Genomic DNA, 17,814 nt, shown 5'->3' with positions numbered 1-17,814 from the left:
CTTGATGAGATACACCTGGTCTGCTGGAGCAAGGACCTGGAAGGGACGACGGTGGCAAGGTGGCGGACACCACGAGCAAGCCCCTTGACAATGAGTGGCATGATTAAGTATGAAAACGATAACTTGAGAATGATGGAGCAATTTCCACCTTGCGGTATCCCTTCCCGAGGCTTTATCTGAAGACACCGAGATGGCCGAGCTGGTGTTTCAAGTGCTCGGCGAGGCTCACCGAGGGGATTTTGGACGCTAGTTCGGGGACCCTCTCCGAGGTTGCGTATTCCCTCGACAACATAAATAATTGGGTTGAATTGGCGAGCGGGATTGTAAAAAATAGGATGTTGTTGTAAAAGAAATAATCAGAAAAGAAACAAGTATGCTTGCCTGTCAGAACACCCTCAGGACAAGGTTTGCTGCAGGGCAGCTTTGCAAGGTATGGATGTCGACGCCAATTGCCTATACTGGCAACTAGCCTAATCACAAATAACCGGTCCCATCTGTCTCTATCAGTGGAAACCACCTTGACTGTCCATTTTGCTGACGATTTACAGGCTTTTGGTGTGAGACTGGTCACGAACCCGCAAGTCGTCCAATTGGCCAAGAATGCAGGGTTCGATAGTCTCTTTATCGACCTGGAGCACTCGAGTCTCTCGGTAGACGATGCGAGCAAGCTCTGCTGCGCTGGACTTTCCCTTGGCACAACGCCCTTTGTCCGTGTACCGCATCAAAGCGGTAATGGGTTCGTCCAGAAGGTGCTGGACGGAGGCGCAATGGGTGTCATCTTCCCGCATGTGCAGAGCGCCGGTATGCAGCTAGTCCTCAGGCTAAAGCCGACATTTGCTAACACCTCTATTTTCTAGAGGAAGCCAAAGCGGCTGTAGCCATTTCGAAATACCCGCCAATGGGCTGCCGGTCAATGACAGGGCAACTGCCCGTCTTCTCTCTCAAGACTTTACCACAGCACCAAGTCATCCGCGAGAGCAACACTTCTGCATCTACAGTTTTCGTCATGATAGAAAACGAAGCAGCCATCGAAAAGGTCGATGAGATTGCTTCTGTGGAAGGAGTGGATGTCCTCCTCATCGGGTCCAACGACCTGGCCATCGAGCTAGGCGTTCCAGGGGAGTTCCGCAGTGACAGATTCAAGGGAGCACTGAGACAAGTGAGCACAGCCTGTAAGAAGCACGGCAAAGTCATGGGTCTTGCGGGAATCTACGACCAGCCTGATATCCATGACTGGGCTATTCACTCGCTGGGTGTGCGGTTCATGCTTTGCCAGCAAGATTCTGGGTTGATCGCTGGTGGAGCGACAAAGTGTGTGGCGGCAGTTGCAAATGTCGAGAATGCTCATGTGACAAACCGGGATAGTAAGCTAGCTTAGCGACCCGATAAAGACATAATACCCGGGGCATCGTGACTTGCCTTGGTGACTGTCTGGGAGCACGCCTCCTTATCCATCTGTCTAAGCGGCCATCATCATACGTTGAGCACCGGCCGAATACTGACAGCACCCTTTAAACCTGAGATATTTCCTGATTGCTCAAGAGAGTCCAATGTCCCCCCATAAATGCGGAACCTGTCTTAGCTGGTACCTTGGTTAGCGAATGACGATGACGCCCCCTCCCAGCAACCACGAACAGGAGAGGACTGCGCCCAAGCCCCGGCGCGCAGCGTGAGTCACGGCGACGGGTATGTCAGAGTGGATTATTTGCTAACCAATGCCTTGGCATAGCTGCGTCGCATGCCGGGAACGCAAAGTCCGATGTTCCGGATCACAACCATGTACCAACTGCGTGCGCCGCGAATCAGAATGCTTCTTTGGACACGAGAGGAAGATTGTTGTCTCCGAAAGGTGAGTGTTACAAGCCTTTGTCTGCGTACTAGGACACGCGTTGAATGAATCAAGGTACCTTAATGAATTGAAACGCAAAGCCGAAGATGACCAGCTTGGCCCCGACTCGACACGGGCAAACCGTCGACTGACGCCATCAGAGAATCATGAAGCGCAAGGTCAGGATTGCCTTCAACCTACGATCGCGGCCATAAGTTCACTTTTAACATATTACAGCCACTGCGCGAGAAGATGACAATGACCAAGCCGAGATATCCAACGACCACCTGAAAGGCCTGAGAAACCCTTTGGTCACGAGTTCTCCTAGCTTCATGACGGACAATAAAGGCAAACGACGTGGGTTGAGTCTGGCATCACTCCACGCAGAAATGGCTAATCACTGCTAATAGGCTTCTTGGGCCCATCGTCAACATGGGCATATAGCCGACATGCAATGAGCATGATTCAGGCACACCTGGGCGAACACTCCTCTCCAGATGTTCCGATGAACGTCGATGGCACTGCTTTTCCATTGGATACAGCTTCATTGAAGGATGATTCCAGTTTGTCGACCTTGGACAATTTGCCTTCGTTTGACTATGCCATTTACTTGACCAACACTGTCAAGTTTCACGTCACTCAAACTTACCACTTGTTTGAGGAATCTAACTTTAATCGGACTCTACATGTCATCTATAGCCAGGACCCTCCGCCAATAGACTCCAACCGACTCGAGTACATACAGTACTTTGTCGTTATGGCTCTGGGCAAGGCCTTGTTGGGGCGCGCTGGATCTAGTGCACAACCACCGGGGAACGAATATTTCTTACAGGCCATCAAAATGTTTCCGGATATAACAGGACTTTGTCAAGATCCAATTTTATCTGTTGAGATCTGCTGTGGTCTAGCTCTATACCTTCAGTCGATTGACCACCGAAACAGCGCCTACCTTTATGTATGTTCCTCCCGAAATCGTCCGGGTGGCGGGCTAATGCTGTGTAGCTTGGGCTGGCTCTACGCGTCTCTCTAAGTCAAGGCCTTCATCGTGATCTGACAGGGGGCTATCTTGACCCTACTGAAGAAACAAGACATCGAAGTGCCTGGTGGACCCTGTACATTTTGGACAGGAAGTTCGCATCACTGATGGGCGCCCCGAGCTCGATAAACGATGGGGATATTTCAGTTCTTCTACCCGAAGGGCCACAAGCAACCCAAAAGTCTAAAGTAGTCGACATGCATGTCAAGCTCTCACGGCTCATGGCCAAAGTCATCAACAGTGAGAAGCTACCTCCCTTATTCGGCTTCGACTAACCAACCCCATGTAGCTGTTTATGCAACTGATGATCGACTGGGATCATCATTCCTTCGAAACACGCAGGCTATTCTTCGTGAACTGGCTAAGCTCGGGGATGATTTGGCTGCATCCCCAGAGCTGAAGCCAGGGAACTCCAGTCCCGTTGGTCGAGTTTCAGCAACACTTAATCTTTGCTATCATCAAGTATGCCCAAAATTCACCTAGTCATAGCACATGGGGCTTACGAGTTATTAGTGCATTCTGCTGGCTACACGTCCCCTCCTGATCTGCCTCCTTCGTGACAGACTACAGGATAAGACAGCTGGTGGTAGTCCCGATCGACATACCGTTGAGCCCATCACGGCTCTTCTGAAAACATCGAGTGAATCTGCGAGCAAGTCATTGCGCATATTGGCTGCCTTGCAATCGCATGACCTGTTAGGTGGGTATTTTATCTCTCACCCTGTGCGCGTTAATAGTACCAGGCTTACATGGGGATATGTGCAGAAATATTTCTTCCCTTTGATCTTGAGCAGATATTCTCGTCAGGTTTCATCATTACACTAATCTCGGCCATACACCCGTTCCCAAACGCCGTGGATGAATCTGGATTTGACAAGGCCTTAAACCTACTCGACACACTCATCGCCAACGGCAATATCCCAGCACGGTTCCGTCGCGAGGAACTTGTTCGTCTACACGAGATGTTGCTCCTTGTTAGCCAGCAAGAGATCAATCCCGAAGACGTAGGAGGCGATGTTTTGGATCCATCGCATTCCATGCCCCATAGCATGTCGCCGAACCAGATATTATCCATTGCCAACTTGTTGGATTCTTATCCAGATCTAGACAGCATAGTAGGCGTAGGAACTGAGGGGTGGTTATGGGAAACAGACACTGCAGCAGTTCAGCATTTGGAACCTCAGACGGGCCAAGATGTCCCAGATATTGGCAGTCCTCAGACCGAAATACCCTGATGGTTAAACAGAATACTCTTATTATAGCACTAGCACAAGGATACCATTGAAGGAACTCGTCTTTATAAGCAGTTGTGCATATCAAAGGCTCGAGTTTCCTTCGTTAGTAGTCGTAGGAATTGTGTACCTGTTGATGATACCCGCGTCTTGAAGCTCGAGAACGGAGTGATGTTCTGCATCTTCCCCGTCCTCCGTGCTGTTGCTGCTGCCGGGTCCCCGACCTCGCCTCTTCAGGTCGATAGCATCGATGGTTGCGTTCAAACCGTGAAAGAAGCGAGAAATCTCGTGGAGCTTCTGGCTGAGAAAATCGATATCGGCAAAACCGACTGCAGTGATGAAATTGCCAGCTCCTCTGGTGTCGACCTCCATGTCTTCCAGCAACGTGGACGCTGCGACAAAGATGCTATATGCCATGAAGGGAGTCGCCGTGTACCCCTTATCGTCGATGGCTTCAGCAGTCACCAGAGTCTGCAAAATCTTGTGGCAAGAAACCCGAGCAGATCTCTTGCTCCTCTCATGCGCAATAAGTGGTTGAGATCTTCTGGTTGATAAGAGTGTGACAAAGGTGTAGAAGTAGAGGTGGAGCATCAAAAAGAGGCCGCCCTGTCCATCACTCAAAGACTTCCTGTAGTTATCCGTGCTGAAGAGAAGAATAGCGTCGAGCTGCTTGTGGCATTGTGCCACCTTCTTCTCAAGGTCGTCGATTTTTTCAAGGGGGCAAGTGGATTCGGCGTCCTTGTTTAAGTTAAATAGCTCGACAGCTTCAGAAAAGACGTACATGGAACGTGCCATTGCAGGAAATATGAAGTGACACATCTTGTGAGAACCGTCAAAGTCGAGGTGGACCGGCTTCATGTCGTCCGAGGTCGGGAGCGGTACCTCGATCTCGGCACGTCTGATGGTGGGTGGACGTCCCATAAGCAAGGAGACATAGACGTCCAAGGTGAAGACAGACCAAAACATGACAAGTCTTGACTTTTGTTGATGAAGAGTAGACTGTTGGTTAGTGGGAACGCGAATGCCCTTCGGACTGGGCGGAGCGTGATCATAGAAAGCCACTCGCGGATCGAGGTCGGTCGTGTCAGAGCGATGAAGGCCGAGGTCCTGGGTCATGCGGATGGCCATGCCTGAGAACATCCACAAGCCTCCTTCGCCACTGTTGCTTCCGAATTCTGCCCAGGAAAGGACGATGAGCCCAGCAACCACGTCGGGTGCAGGGACCGCCAAGAGACACATGAGTTGTTCCTTGGCGGCTTTAAGGAACTGTGTCTCTGTCCGCCACTCCGAATCGCTGTCTGTCGTCAACTGAAACATGTTGGCTGGGCAAAAGCGAGCCGTCAGGGCCAAGACGGAGCTAATGAGGAACTTGGATGCCTGCCTGGAACGGACATGGCTTGTAAGGATATGTTTGTTGAGAAAAGGAAAATGGCCGCCAAAGGTCTGGAAGAAGATATCGAGGGCCCGATATACCGTATTGGAAGGCAGTCCGTAGAAGCAATCTGGCACCACATCAGATCGACAGCCCGAAGAAGTGACGGAAGATGGCGTTTGTTGCGTGCTAATGGGCATATCTGCTTCACCCAGGTCTTGCAATAGTGGCCCTGAACTGCTATCATGACGCGCTCCCACAGCGACGGAGAGTCGCTTCAGGCCAGGAGCCACCGCCGTTGGGCCGTACCGTCGGAATATGCGGAGACGAATTTGTTTTGGTCGCGCCTTTGCGGCGGGGATTGCAATCGAGGCTGAATCGTTATGATCACTTGGGCAAGTGACGGCGTCGAGATTCAGAAGATAGTCTTCAACAGCAGGCCAGGCTGGCGACATGGCCATGGTCCCTAGGCCTTCATTGTCCATGTCTGAAATTCCTGCTTGGGGCCACGGCACTGGCATTAGAGAATGGCCGCGGTCGAACGAATTTGCAGGGTCGCCAATCCCATACAAACGTAGGGGATCGTTTTCAAGATCTGGCAAGATAAGCTGATTCGCAGGCCCCGTCTCTGCGTCCACCTGTGATGGCAAATGCTCTATCGGGGATCCGCCAGCCCGAGGTGGATGCGCTTCAGTGCTACTGCCCGCCACCTGCTCATGTCCAGCACGCAGCTTACGTCGCTTCCGCCCGTCTGTCGTGTCCCAGACACATTCCATGTTGGCTTGCCTACACGCACGACAGGAGTGTTCACTAGAGTTGTCGCCTAGATGGCATTTAACCTTTCGCGCCCGGCACATGCGGCAGGCCTTGGACGAGAGGCGACTTCGATTGGAACGGATGAGCTGGGAGTTGGGGAGGAAATCGTTGGCCGTGCTGACGCGGAAAGTCGCCGTCATTGGGACATGGCCGCTGCCGTCGGGCTGCCTTTTGAAGGTGGAGTTCTAATGTAGGTAAGTATGGAAGAATATGAAAGTTGAGGTTGACACCTCCGATCGTGAGGTCACGGTCGGGTGGTCATGGTTGTGTAAGAAGCGAGTCAGGTAGAGTGCGAGCGGGACGGAAGTAGCTGATGTAAAAGTATTAAAAAAAAAAAAACAAGGTCTACACTGTCGCCTAAATTGGCTTAATATGCTTTTCCCCTAGCTCATTGTCTTTAACCACCATCCTTTCCAATTAACGCTCTTGCATCCATGCCACCCTGTTTATACTTCATTCCTCACAAGGAACATCTCAACTACCACTTTCCCATTCATATTTCGCAAGATCTTCAGCGACCGCAGATCCTGCAAGATCCAGTCAGGCCCCGACGACGTAATCTGCTCATACGTATGGCTAGTTAGTAAGCCGATAACCTTGCAGCCCGCTGCCTTGCCGGCCGCAATGCCCGCGGGGCTATCTTCAATGACAAGCATGTCAAACTGTTCATCAACCATGCCGAGCCTTTCACGCCCTAGCACATAAGCAGCAGGATCTGGCTTGCCGTTCTCCACAGACTCTGCCGTGACGAGGAGTTCTAGCGCCGTCGGCAGTGGTAGCTTCCGCGTTTCCCGCCATTGTTGTACGAGTGGTAGGGTGCTCGACGTCACAAGAGCCCAGGGCACGGAATGCGCAGCGAGAGCGGAAAGAAAGTCGACAGCACCTGGAATCTCCTTGGCCAGGTAACCGTGATTGACCGGAATCACGCATTCAATGGACCTTACGACTAATAGTAGTCAGCCAAGTACATGGGTTTTCAAGGTCATCACGACGACTTACAGTCCCAGGTAGCGAAATCTGGTGCAACGACTTGCAGCACATCGAGGCTCCGACGGCCATGCGACATCTCGAGGATAACTGTTGGATCGACGTTGATCTTCTTCCCTACACTGGAAGATGTCAGTGGAGCCCACAGGCTGCCTCAAGTCATCGCTTACTCTGCCCAATGCTTGACGGCGGCTTCTGTTGAGTCGATGAGCGTCCCGTCCAGGTCGACGAGAAGCCCGTTAAAAATGGCCTCCTCTCTTTGGTATTCTTCAACTTGATGCTCGTTCATCTTGTTTATTGTGTATAAGGGAAGTGAAAGCAGAGACAGGAATGAAATGGATGTTTGTGTTTTGAGATCTTGAGCTTCATCACTTCATCAACACTTTACCCCTTTGGGATCTCCGGGCTATCTGTGGATCATGCGATGAGCCACAGGCTCGGGTGTCGAACCGGCGTGAGTCCTGGCCTCATGTTGCGTCAACTCGGAGATGTCGGAATTGCCAATCTGGGTGATTTCCGTGGCATTGTTATGTCGGTCTTAAAGGGGATAGGAATATTCTTGTATATGCGACCCAGGTTTTAGGTAGCAGAACTACATATGAGTAAAATCTTGCATCCCTCAGAGCCTACCACTCAGGATGTCTCTCAATAAAAAAGTCTACGCAGCTACTGGCGGTGCATCGGCCATCGGTCTGGCAACGGCTGAGCTCCTTCTCAGTCGTGGCGCATCCGTCTCCTTGTGCGACATCCAGGCCGCATCGCTAGAGCGCGTCGCAACGATCACCATCAAAACACCAATCTCAGATTCAACCAAGACTCAAGACGCCCCTCTGTACTCGCAAAAGGTCGATGTGAGGAGTCGGAAGCAGGTCGAAGACTGGATGAGTAAGACTATCGAACGTTTCGGTCGTCTGGATGGTGCAGCGAACCTGGCGTGTGCCATCCCAAAGTCTCAAAACATCGCTTATGTCGCTGACCAAGATGATGGAGAATGAGATTTCGTCTTTGATGTTAACATCAAGGACGTTATGAACTGCTTGAGAGCTGTGCTACCATACCTATCCCCCGGAGGTAGCATCGTCAACGCTGGCAGCGGTCTCAGCTTGCAGGGCAGATGGAACTGTCAGCAGTCTAAGACTAGACAGCTCAACACACAGTGGAGTTTTAGATATACCATGGCCGGGCATCAGGAGCCGCGTTTTGGTGATGATCTCGAGCCCAGCCCCGTCGACGCGAACAGGTTTCGGAGACCCGGACTTACCATTTTTGGTCTCCGAGCAGCGGGGCTTGTGAGATCGACTCCGATATCATGCAGGGAAAAGCGGGAATGGGACTCTCCTATTCTTCGAGGATCCCGTCTTTCAAGCTGCCAATTCCTGTTCTCCCAAAAAGCCCGCAACTATCCAGGCGCTGCGGATCGACTTTTGCCCGAGTTCGCAATCGAGGGGTAAAAGTGCAAGGTTCTGCATGGTTTGTCCATCACCAATGACCACTTATCTACCATGGTTGGGGCAATGTGCACGCTACAGGCCAATGGCATATGACGCTATTTTAGATACCGGCAGCCTTCCGCCCTGTCTATGTGATATGATTAGGTTATCTCTATAGCAGCCGGGCGTAACGCGAAGTGGGCTGTCTTGAATCGCAAATGGACTCAAGATAATGGCGACTGGGTGTGGTGAAAGTGCAAAGTTTCATCGTATGTGACGCCGACAGCCTCACTGCTTGAGCTGCGATGGTATTACTATAAAAGCAGCGTGCAGGACCTGGTCGAACCAAATTTGACATGCCAGAAGAATAATCGTTTCTCAACCCACATCTTTTACCCAAAGAACGCTTAACGTGAGGTCTATCCCGCTCGCCCCTGAAATCACTGACCTTTCTTAGTCTCCATCCCACAACATGGCAGATTGCTCCATCTGTAACGGAAGCGCAATGGTGACTATAGACTGTCATGGATGCGAGGCTTCGGGCGAGTTGCGACAAAGGTGCGGTGACTGTGACGGCGGTGGCTGTGATGAGTGCGGTGGGACTAGAGTCGTCATGGTTACATGTTGGAACTGTCGTGGGTCGGGAGTTTATCGAGTGTCTTGTGAAGATTGCAGTGGGCGAGGATACACCTGATAGACTAGGGCCTCAGTATGGTTGGTATTGATATCTCTTGTGTCTCATCTCAAACAGAGGATCTACATACTCCCATCTCCTTGTGGCCAATAATCCATCAGTGAGGGAAAACCCGTATTGTCAGCGTCTGCCATCATCAAAGGAAGGTCATCAAAGAACGAAGTGAAACTAGAAAACGGAATTTCACTTCTGCCATACGCATCAGGTACTGCAAGACTTGTCAGGTCCGGATCTTTGCTCTGATATGATGGGTTCCTACCTTCTCTCACTTGAGGCCCAAGCTCTTCCGGCTTTCCTAGCACGACTCTCAGAGCCATGACTACTTTGCTTGCTTCTCTGGATAAGTCGTTTGTGCTACTCCAGATGGCCAGGCTTCTTTCCAGTAGGCTCCGTACTTCGGTCAAATCTTGAGGCGATAGTTTGTCTTTGCGATGCTGGACGATAAAGCATGCGACGCTAGCCGCTAAAAAGTATCCGTTGTTCATGAAACAAGAGTCGGGAATGCCAGTAGGCCTGGATGCGTCCAAGACCTCGGACTCTTCCCCCATGAGGTGTTGCAGCCGTAGGATCTCCAAGGCTGCCTCGATGACGACACTCCAGGACTGGTCGCTGTCAGTCGGTTCTTGGGATGTACCAAGAAACTTCCAGTTGATAAGAATTCTGGCTCTCTGGTAGTGCATGTAAAAGTTGATTCTCTGCCCGGAGGAAGAACATGTCAGCAGGTCCGTGTACCCTCTCCTTTGAGGAATAGCCATGCTACTTGCCTGAGATACGACGCTTGGAGGGTCCAGTAGTGACTCGGACATGGGACGAAATTGGCATGGTCTAGGAAGGCTTGAATATGTCGTTTCTAGTTTCCCATTTGCCGCCAGAATATCCTCGGGAGTAAGCGCGTGAGGACTGGAGACCATGTCCGATACAACACCCATACAGACGGCGACATGAAACTTGGTAATAATCACTGTGCTCGAGGTAAGCTCGTCGATAGGTCTCGCCGGCGGCAGTTCAGTCGAGCAGGCTTCAAAGTCACTGTTCTGTAGGTTTCGAGGTGGCGCGGTGTCGCTGAGCGAGTGCTTGATGCTACTCGGAAGGCCCATTTGGGTTGCGAATCCTGTGTCGAGCGAGTAGATCATAGCCCACATCCGGCGTCTCATCTCTCCTTGGTATGGAGATAAGGACTTAAAGTGCCGGGGGTCTCTATGGTAACCCATGCGAATGGCTACCCAAACCCTGTTTAGCAGCTTTCCTAGCTAAATGTCTGATGGAGACGTACCTATTTGAACAATGTTACCCATCAAGAGCCATACCCCAATGTTGGAGTCTTTGTTCAGGTTGTTCTCGATAACGATGTAGTGAACAAGGGTTTCCATGATATCCGGACCTCCTTTGGCAAACTGAGCTTGTATAAGGCACTGCACGACCTTTTCTCGGTAGACGAGTATCCTCGGCATCTCTGTGGATGGCAGGGGGCATGAAGAGGTTTCCGGGGCTCTCGAAAGGCAGCTCTCCTGGCTCTGAACTTGTGTAGTGAGGCAGAAGATACTGTACAAGAGGCCAAGCCAGGAGACAGAGGCCGCAATAGGGTCTTCCCAGAAAGCGTTATACTTGACCACAGTGGTTAGCATTCAGCCGGCCCTTGGTTGCATGGGCGAAAGCTTACCCTCTTCAAGAACTCCGTCGGGTGTATCACAGCTGTTCGGATAAATAGTCAGCAGGTATGCGTGAGTAGCTCCATCTGTTTTGAGTACATCGATATTCCTGAGCCCGAAAGTAGAATGCGACCAATGCATCAGATTTCCTCCTAGGCGGTAACGCATCCAGGAGCGCTTGTTGTGTGGCGCGTTTACACCCTTCAAAGAGGAGGACAGTCTGGTCGAGGGGCGATGAGCCATCGCCAAATGCCGTCTCTGCTGGAACAGGATCTCCAGTTTCTGTGACCGCTCAAAACAGTTGTCCAGTGAGTCGAGTCTTTAAAGCCGGTTCCAGACCTAGTCAAGTGCAAATCCGTGGCCTCCGGCGATGGGATGGAAGCCGAACTGCTAGGCGTCGCAATCCCACCTAGCCCGCTAGCAGATGGACTGCTATCATAGGTGGCAGAGGGATCGGCGTGGAGCTGTCTAGACTCGGAAGATGGCGATGAGGAATCGGTGTAAGTGCATGTGGACTCGAGATGTCGTTTCTGCGAGGTATTGCACCATAAGCTTTCACATCCTCCACGATTCTCACCCTTAGGATAACCCACTATACAATGAGAACAAGGCCTTTGGCGGTCACACTTTCGCCTGTTCGCTGCGTCAGCACTGGGAATTTGTCTGCGGAGGATGCGGCCCTTACGCACTTTCGCTGGCGGCAGGAATTGCAAGAGAGCTGTGGCTTCTCCCGGCGGCGACCCGGATGCGGGCGGAGGAGAACTGGGGATCCGTCGGGGAGTCCCATAGTGCGTAGAGTTCGCTAGAGATAAATGAGCGAACAATGAAAGACTTGGGAATATGAAGAGGAGAGAGACTCCTACTCTCCGAATCATCCGCCGCAACTTTGCTATCTCCGCCCGCCAGCACCAATCACGGGTCGCTTGACCCTCCGCACCATCCGCCCATCGTCCGCTATCTCTAAGGTGTCGACTCATAGGAGCTACGTGTATAAATGGATTGATTCCTGGTGGTGAAAAGGAAGTAAAAGGTTCACTGCATTCTCAATTACATGTTTCCCGCTTCAAACTTTCTTGCTTTCCGTTCAGTGCCTCATCTTCTTTCCACTCGTATTTTGGCCATGACCAACGCTAACAACACTACTCCCCCCATGCACGACCTGAAAAACACACCTCCAGATTCCAGTCTTGGTGGCGAGACTGAGAGAGACATCGAAGAGTCTCGAGACCCAATTCCCGATGGGCCCCCCGATGGCGGTGCTGCTGCATGGCTGGTTGTCCTGGGAGCGTGGTGCTGCTCCTTTTCCAGCCCAGGCTGGATCAACAGTCCGTGGCCTCCTAGTTTTAATTGCCATCCTAAGTCTCAGCTAGGCTAATGAATATGCTCTTCAACCAGGTGTGGGCAGCTTCCAGCAGTATTACGAGATTGGGCCTTTGAAAGACTACTCCAGCAGCACCATTGCCTGGATCCCGTCGCTCCAAATCTTCTTCTTGTTCGCCTTGGGACCCATCGTCGGCATACTCTTTGACAAGTATGGACCGAGACCTCTTATCGTTGGTGGAACACTTCTTCACGTCTTTGGACTGATGATGGCGTCGTTGGCCAAGACGTACTATCAGTTCATCTTGTCCCAGGGGGTCTGCAGTGCTATCGGTGTTGCGTGTTTATATTCACCTGGCAAGTCTACTCTATCACCGTTTGCCTCAGCTTGATACTAACAAGTCCCGTGTGGTGAAGCGTTAGCTTGCATGACAACCTGGTTCTCCAAGAGACGCGGAGCTGCTATGGGCATCATGGCGACTGGCTCATCAGTCGGCGGCGTCATCTTCCCCATAATGATCAGCCGCATGATCAAGAGCACCGGTTACCCTTGGGCTATGAGAACAGCGGCATTTCTTATCCTTAGCCTCCAAATCATTGCGATCATCACGGTCCGCCCGAGAGCGAAGCCCGTGCCCAAAAAGATGCCCGCTGGTCGCTATGCTGCACCCTTCACAGAGATCCCGTTCGTCATGCTGCTGTTGGGAATCTTTGTCTTGACTTATGGGATATTCATCCCTATCGACTATCTCGCTGTGCAGGCCTTCCAGGAGGCGCATGTGTCAGACGAAATGGCTCAGTACTTGGTGTCCATCTTCAATGCTGCAAGGTAGATCGACATTCCACTATGTTGCTGCAAGCTTCGGGAAATGCTAACAACTATACTCAAAGCCTCTTCGGTCGCCTGGTCGCTGGCTATGGCGCTGATATAATCGGAAGATGGAACATGTTCATCATCGCCTGTGCCCTGTCTGGAATCTCTGAGTTCGCTGTTTGGATCCCCGCCAAACACTTCTCTATCGCAATTGGGTTTGCCATCATGTTTGGTTTCGCTTCAGGAGCCTTCATAGGCCTTTCCGGTGCCCTTCCCATCTCGGTGTCCCCTCCAGCTGAGATTGGCTACCGGCTTGGCGTCCTCCTCCTTGCTATTTCTATCCCAGCCCTCACAATGGCGCCCATTGGTGGTGCCATCCTTCAAAATTCGACTAACGGCTGGCTGGACGTCAAAATCTTTGGAGGTGTCATGTGCCTCGCGGGATCAGCGATCACATTTGTCTCGAGGTTGCTGTACACCGACAAGAAACTTCTCAAGGTGTTTTAAGGGATAACTTGCCATGGCTATCTCGTGAGTGAACATGGGAGAAGCAGCGGGCCAGCTCGGGAGCTACACTTCGTTTCTTTAGAAATGCATGGGTACAAAAGTTGTATAGAACTCATTTAACTCAAGGGAAGTTATAGATGTAGCATAGCTATGTACATGCTCAATATTTGCCTATAAATACTAGCATCAATCCGCCAGACACCATTCCTGGCTTCGATTTCATTTTCACATCAATCGTCGCATTCATGCAATGGCACATTAGGCCTTGGGCTCTGCCCATTGATAAGAAAAGGCCTGAACCTTTCCAAAGTTGGGCGTGCCGTCAGCATTGGCAGTCAGAGGCTGGACCATGGCATATCGCGAATCATCACACGCGCCGTTCTTGTTGGAAGTCGCATGGAAAGTGATCCAGGTGTCCTTGCCATCGGGGCTTCTGAAGAAGCTGTTGTGTCCAGTTCCGTAGCTTCCGTTGCCGCTCTTGAGAACACAGCCGTTGGACTTCTTCCAGGCGGCGGCCTTGGCGGGATCAGTCTTGCCATCCCACTCCAGCAGAGCAACGCAGTAGTCGGGAGTCCAGCAGTAGTTGGCAGAGTAGGCGATGTAGGTCTTGCCGCCAAAGTAGAGTGCGTTCTGGCCCTCCTGCACGGGAACTCCGGACTGCTCCCAGGATTGATCGGGCTGGGAGATGATGCTGAGGTCTCCAACCGACATGTAGTTGGAGCCGAGCTTTCGGACGCAAGTCGACTGGTGCTTGACTCCAGTCATGCAGGAGTAGACAAAGTAGTTGCCCCAGCCGTTGAAGCGAAGGATGGTACCGTCAATGCCCCAGTCGTTGGTGAGCTGGGCACCGTAGGACCAAGAATCCCATGGGGAAGCTCCACCTGGATATTGATCAGCGCATATTCATGATTTCATGACAAAACAACATACCCTTGAGGACGTGCGAGCGCTGGCCATCCAGGTTGTCACCAGCCAATCCGGCAGTGTAGTAGAGGTACCACTTTCCATCAAAGTAGTGAATCTCGGGAGCCCACACGTTGCAGCAACGAGAGGCATTGCTGTCTGTGTAGATGACCTTGGGAGTGGCCGTCTTAAGACCCTCAATAGTCTTTGCGCGAGACAGCTGAAGGTTGGTCCACTCGGTAGAGATGAGGTAGTAGTAACCGTCAAAGTAGGTAACCTGAGGATCACCACCACCCGGGTTGCGGATGGGGTTGGTAAAGGCACGAGCCGAACCGAACAGCCCGAGGGCCAGGGTGAAGAGATTCCAAGAGACCATTGTGCCGATGATACTGAAACGAATCGTCCGCCTCGAGTTTCATGTCAGACTCGGGGCTGTCTTTATACACTTGCTGTCAGCGGCTGAGCTAGCTGGTAGTCACCGCTCGGGCATAGTGCTCACGAGATGCACAAACACGAGCTCCAACTCTACTGGAGGATTTATTCCACTTCAACGGACGACTTAAGCTTCTCCCACTAGGACCAGGCCGACTTCTCCATCAGGCTAATGGGCCGAAACGGGAGTTTCGCGTGGGGCCCCGGTTGAGTTTCTTCACTCTATCCCATGCGGCCCAATAAAAAAAGGGACAGGCCTTGTAGGTCCTGGCCAATTTCCAGGGTTACATCTTGTCTCTGAGCATGGAACTCGGGATGCAAACCTCCGAAGTACATAAAGGTGCATAGGACGATATATGGATGCGCCCCAATAAAAATATCATGCGATTAAAGCCAAGGAACGGCTTTCGCTGGAGTGTAGAACTAAGTGCGCAAATTGCATGTGTGGACGGAAAATGGCCTTGCCGTGAGGGGTAGAGAGGCTGGATCGTGCTGATCACTTACTTGCCCGTTGTCAATGACGTTGCCGGGGAATCAAGCATTTATGCCAAGAATTATCCAGTCACCGGTGGAAGCGGTGTGAATGGACCGGATAGAAGCTGTACCAAAGAGGAGAGTGGCTGGGTAACTGACTAGCTTGCCGAATTCGCTGAATAGCTGCTTCAAGTACCTGCTTGCCTTTAGGCTTCGTCATTAAGTGCATCGCTTTCGCCGACGATCCGTCAAGACAATTGACTTTGTACTGAGCGTAATGTTTCGATTGTAGTGACCTATTGGAAGACATGCTGGTCTAGAAAAGGAAACAGGAAAGGGGAAAACTGCAAGCTGCTATCAACGCGCGACTGGGAATGGACCAGCCACTGTCGTTCATTGGTCCTATGACAACAAGCCTTTCCGTGAGCGCTCACGTCCAGGCCTTGACCAATCAAAGCCAGCTGGTGCTCGTGGAAGAAAATAAATGCCGGCCTCCCAGGCAAAAAGATCTTCACTATTCAAGTATGGCCGTTGCGTCTGCAGGGCATAGATATGCGATGGACAGGCCAGTTCACACAGGAAATATGGCGCCTTCTTCTACCTACCTACAGAACAGATAGAAAAAAAATCGACTGCCTGTTTCAGGACCAGTAATTGGCCCAGAATCAACAATCCGGTCTTTCCTCTCTTCACTGCCAAGCAAGTGGACTTATGACCACCAACCCCCAAGGATTTGGGGTGAAACTACGGACCAAAAAGACAATCCACCCTGGCCAAGGGCAAAAAAGAAACAGATGATCGGAGATGAGGGACAAGGGATTTGAACCCTTAACCTTCAGGAGATCCCAGTGCACTGGAATCTGACTATGAGGGGAGTTAGTTGAGTGATTTATGAGATGGAATCCATATGATGCTTACCGCGCTACCGTTGCGCCAGCCCCCCTTCGATGACTAACTTGACTTCGAGAGCCGTTAAGAATCCATCGTTTCGTCAATAGGCAAAAGATGCAAAAAAAGAAAGAGTTGTAAGGAGATGAGGGACAAGGGATTTGAACCCTTAACCTTCAGGAGATTCCGGTGTACTGGAATCTGACTAATGAGGGAATTAGTTGCATGTTGGAGGAGATGGATCACTTGAAGTGACTTACCGCGCTACCGTTGCGCCAGCCCCCCTTGGGTTGGTTGCACTGGGCCTTCAGTTGTCGGTTCATGAATCGTGAGAATTTTGGTAGCGGAGACAGTGTGGGTTCAGCTAGCCGTGAAGTGGCATCATCACGGACGATATTCCTTGTCAAATTTTGGAACAGCCAGTTGTATCCTTCCCATTTGCTGCAATAATTCGCTGTGAATACTTATTTAAGTAGCCATTATCTTAGATACTAGGCTCCCTTTGAAACCGGAGATCCTTTATACTCCGTGAGAAATAATTATGTAGAAAACTCTGTGGAATTCGCTTCGCTCTAGGGTAGGTACCTAGGCAGAAAAGTGTTCCCGAAGTCTCCCATTTTCTTCTCCACTGTCTTGTCAACTCATTCACGCGTTCCATGTCACCGCCCCACCAGAACTCTTCACGCGTACTTCCTCCTACGCCATTTTCGATGTGATGTCATCGTTGTGGTTCTGCTCATGTAGGTCTTCCAGAAATCATCGCTGCCGAGTAAATCTGGAGTAGATGAATTATACTTGGCAAGCGTGCCGCGTATCTCGGCTGACAGGATCATGCTTTCGCCGACCCCCAACTTTCTTTGCACCTTTTCCAACATAGTTGAGTTGGGCATATCGAGCAGGACATCTTCGTTTTTGAGAAGCGCTATGTTGTACCCATATGGCTTTGGCAGCTCCCAACCTGAAGGGGGACTCGGCTGGGTAAGGCTTGCTTGCTTAAAGCCTGACATGGTGTCGATTAGGGAGTAAGACTGTTGGCTGCCTTCGACTAGCGGCCGGCTGAAAGCTCCGTATTTAACAATTGACCTATCAGTGACGGTGTTCATGACACTTCCCCCCGAAAAGGTTTTGTAGGAGGCACTGAGGACGAGTGGCAAGGCGGAAAGAATAAGAATAGCGACGCGGCACACCAAGTCGCTCTTCGGAATGAAGATGGATGATCCGAGGATAGCTTCGAGGTTCTGCAGGGCCGAGCTTCCCCATCTAATCTCCACACTAACAAGGAAGCGAGTCGCGATTCTTTTGTTGCATATGGTCATGATGGAGATGAGAAAGCCCAGGGCAACGATTTGCGAGTTGAAGCCGAGGGTCCAAGCGAGGGGCAAGGATGGTGCGACGACAATAAAGCAACGTGCGCAGCAGAGGTAGGAAACCA

General features: G+C 51.3%; 6 protein-coding genes across 6 annotated transcripts; 3 read left to right on the top strand and 3 right to left on the bottom strand.

Moving 5' to 3' along the window:
- Positions 1–373: 373 nt before the first annotated feature.
- NCS57_01338100 (Fungal-trans domain-containing protein) lies at positions 374–4,099 on the top strand (the record flags this gene model as incomplete). Its single annotated transcript, XM_053063020.1, has 11 exons — positions 374–430; positions 549–801; positions 858–1,364; positions 1,807–1,849; positions 1,904–2,007; positions 2,066–2,185; positions 2,239–2,783; positions 2,831–3,104; positions 3,154–3,326; positions 3,378–3,564; positions 3,630–4,099. 11 exons carry the CDS (start codon positions 374–376, stop codon positions 4,097–4,099), a joined length of 2,733 nt encoding a protein of 910 aa, XP_052907915.1.
- An 81-nt stretch (positions 4,100–4,180) lies between these two features.
- On the bottom strand, positions 4,181–7,560 carry NCS57_01338000 (Zn(2)-C6 fungal-type domain-containing protein; the record flags this gene model as incomplete). Its single annotated transcript, XM_053063019.1, has 4 exons — positions 4,181–6,469; positions 6,749–7,230; positions 7,284–7,393; positions 7,442–7,560. The coding sequence occupies 4 exons, from the start codon at positions 7,558–7,560 to the stop codon at positions 4,181–4,183; spliced, it is 3,000 nt and encodes a 999-aa protein (XP_052907914.1).
- A 349-nt stretch (positions 7,561–7,909) lies between these two features.
- On the top strand, positions 7,910–8,266 carry NCS57_01337900 (uncharacterized protein; the record flags this gene model as incomplete). The annotated part of the gene is made up of 1 exon (XM_053063018.1): positions 7,910–8,266. The coding sequence occupies one exon, from the start codon at positions 7,910–7,912 to the stop codon at positions 8,264–8,266; it is 357 nt and encodes a 118-aa protein (XP_052907913.1).
- A 1,191-nt stretch (positions 8,267–9,457) lies between these two features.
- On the bottom strand, positions 9,458–11,831 carry NCS57_01337800 (Fungal-trans domain-containing protein; the record flags this gene model as incomplete). Its single annotated transcript, XM_053063017.1, has 7 exons — positions 9,458–9,603; positions 9,655–10,614; positions 10,669–10,999; positions 11,056–11,087; positions 11,475–11,574; positions 11,638–11,677; positions 11,734–11,831. The coding sequence occupies 7 exons, from the start codon at positions 11,829–11,831 to the stop codon at positions 9,458–9,460; spliced, it is 1,707 nt and encodes a 568-aa protein (XP_052907912.1).
- A 333-nt stretch (positions 11,832–12,164) lies between these two features.
- On the top strand, positions 12,165–13,685 carry NCS57_01337700 (MFS domain-containing protein; the record flags this gene model as incomplete). Its single annotated transcript, XM_053063016.1, has 4 exons — positions 12,165–12,369; positions 12,440–12,721; positions 12,788–13,193; positions 13,256–13,685. The coding sequence occupies 4 exons, from the start codon at positions 12,165–12,167 to the stop codon at positions 13,683–13,685; spliced, it is 1,323 nt and encodes a 440-aa protein (XP_052907911.1).
- Positions 13,686–13,943: 258 nt separating this feature from the next.
- NCS57_01337600 (uncharacterized protein) lies at positions 13,944–14,964 on the bottom strand (the record flags this gene model as incomplete). Its single annotated transcript, XM_053063015.1, has 2 exons — positions 13,944–14,566; positions 14,616–14,964. The coding sequence occupies 2 exons, from the start codon at positions 14,962–14,964 to the stop codon at positions 13,944–13,946; spliced, it is 972 nt and encodes a 323-aa protein (XP_052907910.1).
- Positions 14,965–17,814: the final 2,850 nt, after the last annotated feature.

Source organism: Fusarium keratoplasticum, chromosome 11 (assembly GCF_025433545.1).
Source record: "Fusarium keratoplasticum isolate Fu6.1 chromosome 11, whole genome shotgun sequence".
NCBI lineage: Eukaryota > Fungi > Ascomycota > Sordariomycetes > Hypocreales > Nectriaceae > Fusarium > Fusarium keratoplasticum.
The sequence above is the reverse complement of the archived record's forward strand: the minus strand, read 5'-3'. Positions and strand labels throughout refer to the sequence as shown.